General features: G+C 38.7%; 1 protein-coding gene across 1 annotated transcript in view; it reads right to left on the bottom strand.

Moving 5' to 3' along the window:
- Positions 1–12,798, bottom strand: part of notch2 (notch receptor 2) — a 55,140-nt gene extending 42,342 nt beyond the window's left edge. Inside the window, exon 1 of the mRNA XM_042481852.2 lies at positions 12,433–12,798. Within this exon, the coding sequence (XP_042337786.2) occupies positions 12,433–12,505 (73 nt within the window). The 5' untranslated portion in view covers positions 12,506–12,798. The remainder of the gene's footprint in view (positions 1–12,432) is intronic.
- Positions 12,799–14,866: the final 2,068 nt, after the last annotated feature.

Raw genomic sequence — 14,866 nt, 5'->3', positions numbered from 1 at the left:
TAGCTACGTGGCAACACATGAAAATCATGTACACACATAATAACAAAACACAGACAGCAGAAAATCCACACATATGCGGTTAGACCTGTGACACAGTAGAACTTTCACTTTTGGTCGTGATCAGGTATAAATTTAAATTTAATGCAAAATCATGTTGAATCTGCTTTTGAATGAATGAATGATAAAAAGGACATAAAATGTGATTACTGCACAGTAAATCTGGGCAATGCACTGGGATATGGCAGGACACTCACTCTTAGATAATTGCAAAATCAGCCAAAAAGGACAAAAAAAGGGAGTACTGCTGAGGGGGTGGAGGAAAGGCTGAGAAGACCAATGCAAAAGGCAGAGGGAGTGAAAGAATGGAAGCAAGACAGCACAGACCTTTCCGGTCTGTGCTGTCTTGCTTCCATGAGCTACTCTCATCCCCCAAATGGTTTGACGAGCTTCCCATACATGATTTAGTCATGCCAGACGCAATGATCTTTCCAGATTTAAGACAGCCTGCTATTACACCATTTTAACACACATACACACACACACACACACACACACACACACACAAATCAATTACCCCACGATGTAGAGGTCACAAATTCCCAGACTGAATGTTTCGAAAAGCTTTCAGCAACCCATCTCTCTGAAGTAAAATAAGCAAAATATTCCCACACATTATAATGACCGACCAGTGTATTGTGATCCAGACTCATATCACCACCAGCTTTGTTTCCTTTTTACCTTGCTTTTCTCACACTTCACTATCAATGAACCATGGACAGGAAAAATTCCCAGGAATGAGAGTCTTGATAAGACCCAATCGACAAAGTCAACAGTGAAACTACAGACAGATGGTGTGAGCTGAGAAAAAACACACATTACCTGACCGAATGATCACTATTATTTGGACCCCTTCAGATCATGTCATGTCCACTTTATTTTCACTCACTACAAATGCATCCTCCAGCTTTGTGTGAGTGTTGTGTTTGTTTAAAGGTGATGGGGGGAAGAGGAGTTGAAGTGGAGAACAAAAGGAGATTTACAGTCAGTACATTTACATGGTTTTAGAAAAAGTTGAATTATTGTGTCAGTCCTACCAGAACTGGTCTTTTAAAATACACGTAAACATATTATTCCAACTTAAATCGGACAAAATCCAATTTCTTTAAGTCAGACTTAGACGCCCAAATAATTTGATTGGAAATAGAGGTACTCCATCATGTAGTCAGACTTTAACTGGCCTACGTATTGTGCATGTGCTCCTATTGCGATGCCAACCTCCCTCAGGTGAGAAATGGCCCGCGTTCCTTATTTATGAGGGGGAAGGGATGCTGCAAAACTAGGCATTTAAAAAAACAAAGTGAAAATACAGGCAGTCATGAAGGACTTATGTTTTAATTATGGCTTACGTTAGGGACATACAACTTTAAAAGGTAGTATTTTATATTTATCTTAAATAAAAAAAAGTCACACTCCAGCCATCCTCCTCCTCTGATAATGTAAGTACTGTCCCACAACACCAGAACAAAGGCTTAGTGATGTACTGCTGTAGACAGGGTCGCAGCAAAACAAATTTGAAACGCCCCAAAAAATTAATATCAGTTTGGGTGTATATTATAATTGAATATTTGCTCCAATTTACCTTACACAATAGCTAATGGAGGCAGTGGTAGACCAACAAGTCACTTGTTCGGTAGAGTGTGGCTCTTTTTCTCAGTGGAGTCTGGTGTTTTTGATATAATGGCTTCAAATCCACGTTGGTAATGGCTGTTTCACAGCAAGGAAAAGCAGTGAAAATATCCTCAATTCAGTATATACTTAAACTGATACAGATTTTTTAGTTGGCTTAAAACTAATCAATTGAAGCAGAGTTTGCTCAGTGCCATTTGATTATATGTATGTGACGTGGCAGTTTTCCAGCCCTAAGTTATTGTTAATACATAGTTATGATTGTGATTCAATCTATGGCATAAACTATAAATAATACAGGTTTATTGCAACTAGCTAAAAGGGGGCATATCTCCAGCTGCCCTTGAGTCGAACATACTTCCATCAATAAATGGATTCTTGGCCTGTGCTTGTATACTGGGACAAGGACAGTTGGTCAATTAAATGGCCTAATTGAGCTATAATCGTCGCTTGAATAAACTGTGCATGTAAACGTACTGAGAGTCCGCAGTCTTATGGGACTGGGAGGAGAGCTGTGTCTGATCCGAGCTGATGGAAGATCTATCTGTAAAGATGCCAGTGTGAAAACAGAGTCAAGATACACAGATGTCAAAGCGCTTTTCTCAAACTTTCCTCAGTGACTTCAATATGATAATAATACTAGTACTGTAAAGCGCCTGTCAAACATAGTTTCAAAGTGCTTCCAAGAGAAAGAACAAAAGAGACAAAATTGTATACAAAGAATACTAAAATGTTTACAAAAAGAAGGAAAACCTTCTCTGCTGAGGGTTTTGGTATGCAGATGTAGCAAAGGACAACTATTATGGTTGCTGTGTGGAAAATCAGGGTTCATCCAAGCTGTAGCAACAGGTCTGTTTCCATCCACCTGTTTTATATGCATTTTTAAAAGCTGAACAAAAGCAGAAAGTGCCCAAATAAGGATAAAAATAGCAAAAGGTACATAACCACAAAGTCCCTAATTTGATTGCAGGCAGGGGCTGTTTTTGTGTGCCAGTTAACTCTGTGTCATCACACTGGCTGACAGAAACAACACAGTCTACACAAGAATCAGAGGAGACTTCTTATTTCAAAAATGAGGGTAGCCGGGGCACCCTTTGGCTCAGAGGATGGAGCGGGTTCCCCCATGTGTGGAGGCTGGGGCCTCGCTGCTGCGGCCGCAGGTTCGATTCCGGCCTGGTCCCTTGCTGCATGTTGTCCCTCCTCTCTCCCCCTTTTACACTTCACCTATCCTATGCAATAAAGGCATAAGAAGCCTAAAAAATAATCTTTAAGAAAAAAAAAAGGTTGGAAGCAGAAATAAATTGCCACAATTAGCCTTGTAACTTCTGAAAAGGTGAAACAGAAAAACAACAATGGCTTTTTCTTTTAGGAGCTCTAGATCAAAATGTTGAGTTACAGAAGTGAGCAAAAGTTGGAAAAATTAATTTAAAAAGTTAGTCCTGCATCAGTAAAGCAGTCAATCAGCTAACGTTCACCTGACATAACCTCACCCAGCCCAAGGGTTCGACATTGCAAAACACTTCCTAGTTTTTAGAGTATTTAAAGTACTAGTAAAATCCTGTCATTGTTGTCACAGTAGGCTTGATTAGCATCATAAACAGAAGTGAGGATGACGCTAATTAGGTTTGTCAAAGTTTTAAAGGAGACTGCCATATCTAAAAGCACTGAGACAACTCAAGACAATGTATCCTATTGATATTGGTGTGAAAAACTCAAGGTCTGAACACAAAACTTTGATCTCCTGGCTTTTAAAGTAGTACCGGCATCAGGTAAAATTTTCTATTCGCCTTTTTGGTTTATGGCAGGGTTTCTGACACATTGATTAATTTTTGGCAGCCCACCACAATTAAAACATCTGCCGATTGTTTATTTTTTGAGGTGGACCATTCATTAGAAGCACTAATATAATTACCCTTCAGTTATTCTATACACCACTCAGAGCACAGCCTGCATTGCGTTAACGGACCCACAAAAATGTCTTAATTTAGAGCGGGGACACAGAATGTCAGCTACCGGCCCACATAGATTTTACTTCTGTAGGAAACACTGAAAATACCTGCAAAACCAATGACATTCCCATCAGCCACAGCTGAACTGTGAGTGTAATGCTAGTTAGCTAATGTTAGCATGCTAAAAAGCTAAACTAAGATGGTAAACATTATAACTGCTACATATATACTGGCATTATCATTAGGCAACCCTGCCTACAGCAATCAGACTGTACAATACAGAACTGTATATATATATAAAATGTATTTTTTATTGTAAATTCTGCATTTATTTCGTTGATAACTGTGAGCATGAATATTAAATGTCATGTCAGCATGCCTATGTTGGTTTAGCATTTAGCTCACCATCGTTTCTGAGTGCAGCCTCAAGAATTTGCTGGCTGTAGATTGTTATTATCATTTACTTAACTTGTGTGTATAATCAGCAGTTTCTCTCTTCATTTAACGTTTCGCTTTCTATTATTAGAAGCATTTATTAAACTATCGTCATTGCCAGAAGACATTGGTTTTGTAAACTGCGATGAACCGCAGCAACCACAACTACTTTTGAACACATGGTAACATGAATTCAAGATAAAAATAAATTTTAAACTATTCCTAAAAATTGAAAATGCTGAGCCGTGAGCATGAATGAAAAGAAGGCAGAAATCACGGCCTGTTAAGACCTAGGGAGAAAAAAACGAGAGAGGGAGAGTCAGGTTGTTGTGCTCAGCTGGCATTACACTGGTTCCTCCCTCAGCACTCGCCACCGCTTTGTCACCGACACCACAGCGGGTCCCTAGAGGGATCCAGACATGTCATGAGAAGAAAAAAAGGACTGTCAAGGAGGCAGAAAGGGTCGGAGTGAGAGAGAGAGAGATAGATGGGCTTTGGAGCTAATAGCTGTGGATTGAGATGGGGAAGTAATTAGGAGCTTTCAGACAAAGACTACACACGAATGGGTGTCCCTGAGCCCTGGCACGCATCCATACAGCAGAGGGCAGGAAGTTGTTCGCGCTGAGTGAGGAAGTAACCCCATTTCCTGGAATTGCTGTACAAGCCTCTATATCCAGCAGGCCAAACAGTCGTCATGGTAACTTGCAATAAAATACCCTTAGCTCAGCATGGAAGGAGGGAGATGAGGCTCAAACTAAACACTATAACCCTGAGGGAAGCTTTACTGGCCCACACAAACAGCAGAGCAAGCTAGCAGACAAACCAAGCCGGGGCTTTAAGGCTTTAGTCTCCTAGGTCAAATTCAGTTTAGAGGGTGGTGACATACTGTAAGAAACAGATCAGTGCCAACAGAAATAGCAAAAGTGTGTGATTACTCAGGATGTCTCGAGTTCATCTCCTGGATCTCTATCAGGGCAGATCAAGACATTTTAAATGCAACAGTATCTGCATTATCAAACCTGATCCAGTTCCGATCCTTTGTTAAATGTAACCCATTGCACTCTGGGTAAACCAGCTGTCAAAGGCGCCCTTCTAAATGACACTAAAACACTGAAACTTATTCCTAAACCTATTCAACACAAAGTCAGGAGTGAACCACAGACTAGCATAAAAGACAAAGCTGCAAGTAGTGTCAGTTAATGAAAGTGAAATTAAGATGGTGGACAAAAATCTTAATGGGACAGCCCCAGTAATTACACTCCCAACCTCCCAAATGAGACGGTCGCTTTGCTGTTGTAATCACGTAGAAAAGTTGGGAAAGACTCATCTACAACTGAGTGCGAGCCTGCTGGCTCAGTGTGTGTGCTGGAGAGAAAAAAAAGAGGCAGACAGAAACCGGGAGAGCAGACTAGACAAGGCAAATGCAGGGACTTTCCCTTGCTCATTCATATCCTAATTTTTTTCTGTGATTCAAAACTTTTACTATGACTTAAAAAAAACAACTAAGGAGTATTGTGCAGACATGTTAAGTTACCATCCATTTGTGGATTGTTTAAACTACACAGAGTAGTATCACAATACCCATTACTAGGAATTTTGACATGCTGTGTTCAAAAAATACATTTCTAAACAACATGTACATAACTCACGTATCTAATCATGATATCATGTCTGCAGAATATTTAAACCACCCACCACCGGTTATGAGACAAGTGGAACATCATGGTTAGAAATTAACTTTTTGTCCACCTAGCTCTGTGGCTGGTGGATTCCAAAATCTGCTAGTAACTCAAGAGATGACCTTTGTTGTTTTGACTGGTGAATGAAGCAAATCTAGCACACATTAACATACTTGGCTGGTGTCTGGTGCGTAATTCAAACACTGGCTAACATACTCTTGAGGTAGAATTTATTTTACTATTTAAGCGGGGTGACCATGGACAGAATTCAAAATTATAACAGCTTTTCCTCAATATTAATGTTTTGATATTATGAATTCAGAAGCAAGTAGTACAAAGTGAAACTCCTTGTGCCCTACTGAGTCAAATGCTTTTTTCAGAGTGTGCATTTAACAACTCATGCTGTGACAGATTCTGGTAAAAAATGTATAGTATAGACATGATGAGGGGAAAAGTTAATAAACTGACAATGGCAGTGTATCAGTTGCACTGGACATTTTCAAGAAAGGTTATTCATTTGTCAATGCAAAGTATCTGTAGTGAGATGAATTAACTTACTTCTAATGCAAACTGAACATTTCCTACTGCTGAAGCTTTACAGTAAAAGCATTTAACTGCAAATTATTTTGTTACAAATTAGTCACAGCAGATACAATTTGTCAGTGTCAGTGTTGTTAATGAGATTATTGATTTATTTATATATATTATATATTATATCTATATGAACCCTGAGTCTGGGATAAAGGATTGAATGTGAATATGAACAGCGCTGCTGATACTAAAATGCCTCTACAAAAGTGGACAACAGTTATTTTCAGACTTTTTTGACAGCGGATCAGTTTGAAATACTGTAGGGAGCTATGGAATAAGAAGGAGCAGCTACACTAAGCTGCAGGCGACAGGTCTTATAAGTCTAACTTTTTTGCAACGTAATAAACTCCTTTCACCTCATTAGCGTTATCAGGTTCCCCTATTATCACTGGATTTAAATCTGAAATATGGCCAAATAGGTGCTTTTACTTTGTGCTTTGACACCAAATCCTCAGCCATCATCTTGTCAGTCAACTCTCCTTACTCTTGTCATGTGATAGGTAAAATTTGACTCCTGCTTCTCTGTGCAGTGCCTCTGCTGCTGTACGGCACAGGCACATTCGATTTAAAATTATAGCTTCCGTCACCCGACTAAGTATTACTAAGAATGCAAACAGCAGTGGGGACAGTGGCAAGTAAGATTTAGATGTTTGCCCAATCACCGTGCAACACCTAAGCTATTGCAAGTACAATCAGCAATGACAACAACGAAAACCCATATTTCAATATGAGATGTATTTTCTCATATCAAGATACACGGTTGGTTAGCTATTACTTTTCTCTCTCTCCCCTAGTGTTGCTTTTTTCAGACTCTGAGACAAATACAACCTTTTCATAGTTACAGAAGAGATTTATTAAAGACAAAAGGTTTATAATTGGGTGACAAACAGAATGTGCAAATGGACTTTTGACCAGAGCCAATGTATTTCTATCACTGTCCAATATTAACTTTTTGACTCACTGGCCAAGGTGACTGGTAGATGAAAAAATCCACTGACCAAGCATATTTTTACCGTCCAAAATCATGAATAGCCTTTTTGTGTAACCTAAACTTCTTTCAGATTTCATTGTGATCATAAAGCCAATTTCTATACACTGGCCAATTGTTATAGTTACATTCTGTTTTAACCATGAGACTGAGTCCTGCATAAATTTATTTGGCACAGGTTACCAGTACTTCTAAGAAAAGTTTCAATTCATTAACATGTTCCAATTCTTTTAAAAAAAGTTTAAAACAGTCTAGTTAATGTATACCCACTTCCAAGCTCTGAAATGAAATGTTTATATTCTAAAAATTACAAATGGTTGTTACATATGCCTGAACTAATACAGCGACCCATTGCAAAGCAGTTTCCCTCCTTCTCCTACCTGATGTGTGCCCTGCTTGGTTCATTACTCTGTGCGCCCTGCCTGCCTATCTCCAGGATTACGGGGCTGCGTTGGCCAAGGAATGCAGGCTGCAGTAATTCCCTGTTAATTTGCTAACCTGTTCAACAGTGCAGACACAACGCTCTGTAATCCCCTTGACCTTCATAGCCACAAACACCACCTCCTATAGTAACAGTGCATGTGGTTCATGGGGGGCATGCACCTACCTTCATTCACATTCTGACTGGTATTAATTTAATGTGTGAGGATCAAAGTCACTCACAGCAAACTGGTCAAGCAGGCATTGGCACCGTATTAGCACTGTGAAGCAAAATGGTAACAGGCTCATGACTGTGACTTCCACCTCTTCTGCTATGCATTTCAACTTCAAGACCTTAATCACACGAGGTCTATACGTTTACATCTATTCTAAGCTACCATGGCTACAGAGGCACACACATAACATGCATGAATGTGTGCACATAAATACAGACATGCATCTGGAGGGCAGTAGCGCAGATGTTCACTGACTCATACACATTATTTACTACTATCTCCCACTACAACCAACAAGTACTGTACTGAAACACATGTGGAGGCCTGGTTTTTTAACTACACTACTAATCAAAAGGGTGGAGAAGGCAGTGCTGAATATAACATGAAACATGGGCACAGACAAGCAATGTGAAATGCATCTTACAAAGACTGAAGGGCGTTGATGAAAAGAGATAAGAAAGAAATCAAAGGAGAAAGCTTTGAGGGTGTGACAGAAAAGATGTCTTAAGCCACATTAATAACACAGCCACAAGGCAGTGGGTAGAGCTGGTGGTCAGTAAATAATGCAGAGTTGTGGGTAGCTCAATAAATATCTTTGTCTTCGGAGGATAGGGCGAAGCATGGCGCAGATAAATCACATTTCACACCAGGCTCCAGCTTGGGTCAGATACAAGTAAACCATGGGCGGCACAATTGCTGGCCTTTGTCAGTTTGCATCCACAATGCAATACGTACACACACGCAAATAGATACGCACACGCACGTCAGCTGTTTGCCGTTCGCACTGGGCAAATATATGCAACCATCCACATACCCACACTAGGAGGTTACACTATGTCGTGTGCCACAAAGATGGCACCTACGCTACCTCAAAAATCAGATTAACGTTCAACTACAACACTGGCCTCTACCCTACAAACTCGATTTGATAAGCAACAAAAATATGGTGTGAAGTTACCAGAAGCACAGAAAACAAGGAAATAAACAGGCATATGCATGTCATTGTTGCTGTTTTTCTGTTGTTGTTTGGGTTTTTTTTTTTTTGCACTACCTCTGACAACCTAAATCTATCTTACAGTGAGCTTGCTGTTTTTCTTTTTTGACATTACCTGCGGCAACTTAAAAATATTGCTATTACTGTTTGTATTGTTATTTGGGGGGGGGGGTTAAGCAATGTTTTCAGCTAAGTTCGCAAAGCAAACCATGGGAATTTCTTGACAAATACCAATGTTCCCTCCGGTATGCTGTTACTGGTAGTTAAAGAATCTGTCACATATCACTCTTTGCAGTCAGGGCTTAATAACATTGAGCAAAAAGAAAATACAGACACTTCATCTACTTCAGACAATAAGATCCCCATTTCCACTTTTTCAGAAATAACATGCTTTAGCTGCTGCTGTTGCGTGCAAGGTTGTGATCATCATAAGCGTTTCCACTTATCAACTTCACAACAGGGGATCATTGTTGTAGCCCACAATACTGTGGTTCTGATTAGGAGTAAGGTCAAACTGTTACTCCCCAACTGAGCTGTGATGCAATAAATTGACTGGCCTGAGATGTGTTATCAAGCAGATTGAGGAGAGAGAAAGGGTTTTTATTTTTTATGATCAGCAGTTTGCAGCTGTTTTCTGATGCACTCTTATGCACCATATTGACAATGCTAATGCAAACCTGCTGCTTCACATTAAAAGCTTTCAGCTGGTAAACATTTGGCATGCTTTTACTGAGAAGAAGCTAGAGGATATGCAGCTGTATGTGTGTGTGTGTGTGTGTGTGTGTGTGTGTGTATATATATATATATATTTAATTTTATATATATATATATTTAATTTTTTTTTTTTCTGTAGCCCAACCCGATAGCTAGCGTTACCCTGGTTCCCTCGTCAATAAGCCCATTTTTCAGTTAGATTTTGAATCATTGCAGAAAATAAGCTAAAATAATATTCACAAATGAACACTTTCAGGAGTTTTTAAGCCTAAATGCAATCACAAAAAGTAAAACACTTATGTTAGGCTAAAACGAACTTCACAATGGTCGCATCGCTGCCGCTACGAGGCTGTAAAGTCATGTTCAGTGCGGCTCAGGGTGATGACATCCTGTAGTTTCATTTAGCTACTTGTTAGCAACTGCCTGTTTAAAGAAACACAAAAGATTGAAAGGGTGGTGAGTGGGGTATTAACTGATGTTTTTTATGCCGCAGAACAAAATGTTTAAGGTCTCTTTAGCTTGTGTTAACTATAGACCTTATCTCAGGCTTCTAACCAGAAACCCATTAAAAAACCCAATGACCTAAAAACAAGGGAACAGGTGTTGCTGAATTGCTAACAGATTTCTGAGTTTTAGGATTCATTACTGGGGTTCTCCAATTGTCACAGCAGTTAGCAAAATAGTATTTGCTAAAAATTGGTCTACACAGAAAAATGCACACATTTTTACCCAGTTTTGTTGGTAAATCATTTTCAAATGTTGCAAACAAGAAACGGTAAAACATAAAAAACCCACAATGATCTGGTTAAATAAAAAGCTGCAGACTACAGGCACTTATTGCAGCATGGGTAAACCTCAAACTTCCTTCTTGTCACTAAGGTAAACAACACCTTCTTCCATGCCATCCTGTCATATGGAAAACCACTCGTGCCTTGCACGCATCCCAAACTGTGGTCATAGTTGTGCATGGTTCAGCATCTACATTACAGCATTACGTCGCTGTGTCGCAACAATTTGGATGTTCAGATTTAGCGGGAAAAGGGGTAGGTGAGGATCGAGAGAGGAGGGAAAAGAAAATCATGGTGCACAAAGCATGCATGCGTGTGTGCGTGTGTGTGTGGGTGTGTATGTGTGTAAGAGAGAGACAGGGAGAGAGAGAGACTGAGCAGATAGGGAGGGAGGAATGTCAAACACCAACAACATTCCACTGCCTCTCCTTGCACTGCCTGCAGCACTTTCACATTGTCTTTTCTTCTTTTGTGTGACTTCTCTGTTCACAAGTCACCTATAGTGTGCAAAAAAAACGTGACAAAGAATAGCAAGGCTACATACATCAACTCTGAGCTAAAAGGCAAAATACGAAAAAACATGACACGAAATCAGTTTCATATTTAAGGCTACAAAAAAAGTTACAGACTATGTCTTAGTGCACATTTCTTAGAGCAAACACACAAACACCTATAATTAAAAAAGACCATTAATATATTATAAGGGATAATAGTGAATGCTTGCTTAATTTTTGTGATTTCAATGCATGAGAACCATTGATTCATCCCCCTAATCCACTGTGAGTTGACCCATCACCTGAGTATTTTTGGACCTGCAATTGGACTCCAATTAGTGGGCACTAACTAGCACTTAATTAAAGACTACACTATAAAGTAAACCAGTTATTCCTACATATGCATTTTTTTGCTAGACTGCAATGGCAAATATTCAATGCAGGTGCCCAATTTGAGTGATCAAGATCTCCATTAACACCTGAGTCATGTGTAAGAATATCACAAATATTTCTTTGTTTTTACACCCATTCCTACCCTACTTGTTTCATAATTTAGAGCTTAAACACAGTATGCTTGACAATCAACCTAAAGTTATGAGCTGCAGGATGGTCAAAGACTTGTGTCAGTGTTGTACATCTATGTTAATAGACAAGTGGGGTGTTTTAAAGAAAAAAAAGTTGGTTTCCATGTGAAACTTGTGAGCCATAATGACATTAGTGGATATGTGTCCTAAAATCCAGATTTGATCATCTCCTTCGCCACTGTAAAAACTCTTAATACAGCAGGGTAGCCCAAGTTAAGTGTCCATTTTGAATTCTTGCTCTCACTGTTTAACATCTGGGCAGCGGTGAGACAAAGCTCAGACTGAACTAGTAAGCCATAATATCCCTATTAACCAAACCTTAACCCTTTAAATCATACACAGGGGGATTTAAGCTGCACTGTTAAAGGCCTTCTGGAGATGTGCAACCAATTCTAATGTTTCAAATTATGTGAAAAGGGGCCAAGATAGTATTAATATTTTGGTAATAGTGATAAAAAAAAAAAAAAAAAGAAATATGCAGCCTTATGATGTTACTAAAAGTGATTATAGTGACACACTCACCACAATAAAGACGTAAAATCAGAGACGTTACGTTAGCTAGCGTAATGTTTTGGGGCATTCCAGCACCTTTCCAAGCGCCGCGAGAACAACACAATAACCACAAAATGCGGTTAAAATGCTTCCCATAAATGTAGCCTTCCATATAAAGTTAATTCAAGGAACAAGTTTTGTTTTATGAGAATATATTTTCCAACTAACTCACCTAGCTAGTTAAACGTAAGTGCACAGGCACGTTAGTGATGCTATGTCTGCCCCGTGCCCCGCAGATGCAGAAGCAACAAAACGTGATCATGACAACTTAGGGATTATTTTTAAAGATGATAATACAGCTTTATAATGATCGACAACTTACCCAAGGTGAGTTGAATGAAGCAGAAGACGAAGACTAGTGATTTGCCCGTGAGGAAACCGGGGATCTGCTCCATATTTTCTGTAAAATCCACATAAGGTCGCCAGCCCAAAGTTGAGCTGTCTCCCGGGACGGTTAGTTCTCAAAAAAAGTCTCGCTGAAAACGACTCGCACACTATAAACAGAGAAAAATGCACCCGTACTGCCGATTTACAACATTTTAGTAATTTTTTTACATGTGTACTAAGAGGCGTTAAGTTAAAACACCGATTAAAATACACAATTTAACTTCTGATAGTCACACACGGCATCGAAAAAGTCTTCCACCTCTCCGCTCAGCAGTCACTGAAGTCACTGAGAGGGAAGAAACAAAAACACATATCCTTCCGCTGAAGTCAGCGGGGATCTATCGACGGGCTGAAAAGATGGTAAAAGTTTGTTTAAAAGTTTATATATAAACTACAGTGTTTGTGGCTGCCTTATAAAATTCGCATTAATCGATTCAATTGTTTATTTTATCTCGGAAGCGACATGAAAACGCACTAGGACGCAAAGTTTTTTTTCTCTGTGTCGCCGCGGCGGAGGAATTTTTTTTTCTCATTTTTCTACTTCTCGGAGCCTGGTATGACTCAAAGTTAACCCGTTCAATGATTTCTTTTCTTTTCTCCTCCCATGAATTGCACGTTTTTCCCCGATTTGTCTTTGAACACCCATTCTTTACTTACTTTTTTCGGTTTCATAAGAATCAATGCCAGGCTTTGTGCCAGGGTTCATGTCTAAAGTGTTTTCAGGTAATTTATGGTCAAAAGGTGCGTAAATAATGAATTTTAGTGATCTCCAAAACCAGCCAACTGTACATGTTTGTTGTGGTTGGGGCACCTTACATCATGATTTTGGTGTATTATAAATGAAAGAATGGTTGGACAAAGACAGATGAGTAAATCAAGTTACCCTTGTTCCAGATTTTTAATCAGTGCTGATGCATGTTGATGTTAACCTGCAGGTTTCAGATGAGTCACCACCTTCTCAGGTGCACATCAAGTTCTGCAATAGTTTCAGTGCACAAGTTAAATGTTGCTATTTTGGTGGGGAGATCTTTAAAAGTCGTGTTATTGACACTAAAGTCGTAATAATGTCATGATTGTGTGAAAAATGCAGTTTTCAAAGACGAATAATAGCCAAGTCATTTATTTCCAAAAGAAAAGGATTACCATAACTATCATTTTAAATGGGTTGTTTTTTCAGTCATTCTGTTATCATAATAGCAGAAACAATTACTCAATTAACTGATTAATGGATCAGTAGAAAAATAACTGACAACAATTTTGATGATCAGTGAGTCATTTAAGTATTTTTTCCACCAAAACATTGCCAAATGTAAAAATAGGCTGGGTTTTTTTGGGTTGTTGTTGTTGTTTTGTAGTTGTAGATCATTTTTAAGATGTCATGCTGCAGTCAGGGAAAATTTGACCTTATTTGATTAATTGACTGGTTGATCAACAGAAAAAATAATAAACAATTTTGATAATTAATTAGTCATCTAAGTATTTTTTAAGCAAAAATGCCAAATATTCTCAAATGTGAAATGTAGCTGTTTTTTAAAATTAGTTTTTTATGTATTTATTGATCAGTGTAAATTGATTTTAAAGTCATCATGCTGCGCTCTAGGAAAGGATTACGTTATTTAATTACTTGATTAGTTGATCAACAGAAAAATAACTGACAACAATTTTGATAAATTATACCATCAGTAATTTTTCAAGAAAAAATTCTAAACATTTCTAAATATGGAAATTAGTTTGTTTCTGTTTATTTATTTTGGCCATTGTAAATTTATTTTAAAATGTCAAGTTTTACTCAGATAAATTATGACAGGCGTCTTTCACAATTTTTTCCTTGATCAGTTGAGAAAATAATCATCTGATTAATCAATAAAGTTACAGCTCCAGTCTTCATACAGGTTAGATTTTTAATGCTGAGGTCTTAAGTAGCTAATTTAATGACATATTTCCTTCATTGCTCACCAGAAGTTAAGTATTTTGCAATGATTTATCATTTTTTAAATCACATTATTATTTTATTTTTCTGGAGACTGAGGTCGTCTTTAATACTAACATGTAAAACACAAAACGGCCCCAAAGCTGCCCTTTAAACTCCCTCACTCATGCACAGACAGACACACTCACACTGGCTTTATAAACTGTTAGTGACCACAGTAATCCCAAACTAATTATCCCTTATCAGCCTGAATGATCCAGGTGTAAATCACAGGCTCATCACAATAACAAGACTACGTCTCATCCCAGTGATTTGTTTGTCTTTACACCCCATTAGAGAAACATTGCTGAGCCTCCTGCTGCTGCGACCGGCCCTCTGTCCTCTATTCAACCCTGCTGAAAGGCCTGGAACCAGGGGGGAGCAAATTGATCTCCTCAGG

This window comes from Plectropomus leopardus, chromosome 5, assembly GCF_026936395.1.
Source record: "Plectropomus leopardus strain MGB_pleo_1.0 chromosome 5, ASM2693639v1, whole genome shotgun sequence".
Taxonomy (NCBI): Eukaryota; Metazoa; Chordata; class Actinopteri; order Perciformes; family Serranidae; genus Plectropomus; species Plectropomus leopardus.
This window is presented reverse-complemented; position numbering and strand designations above follow the sequence as displayed.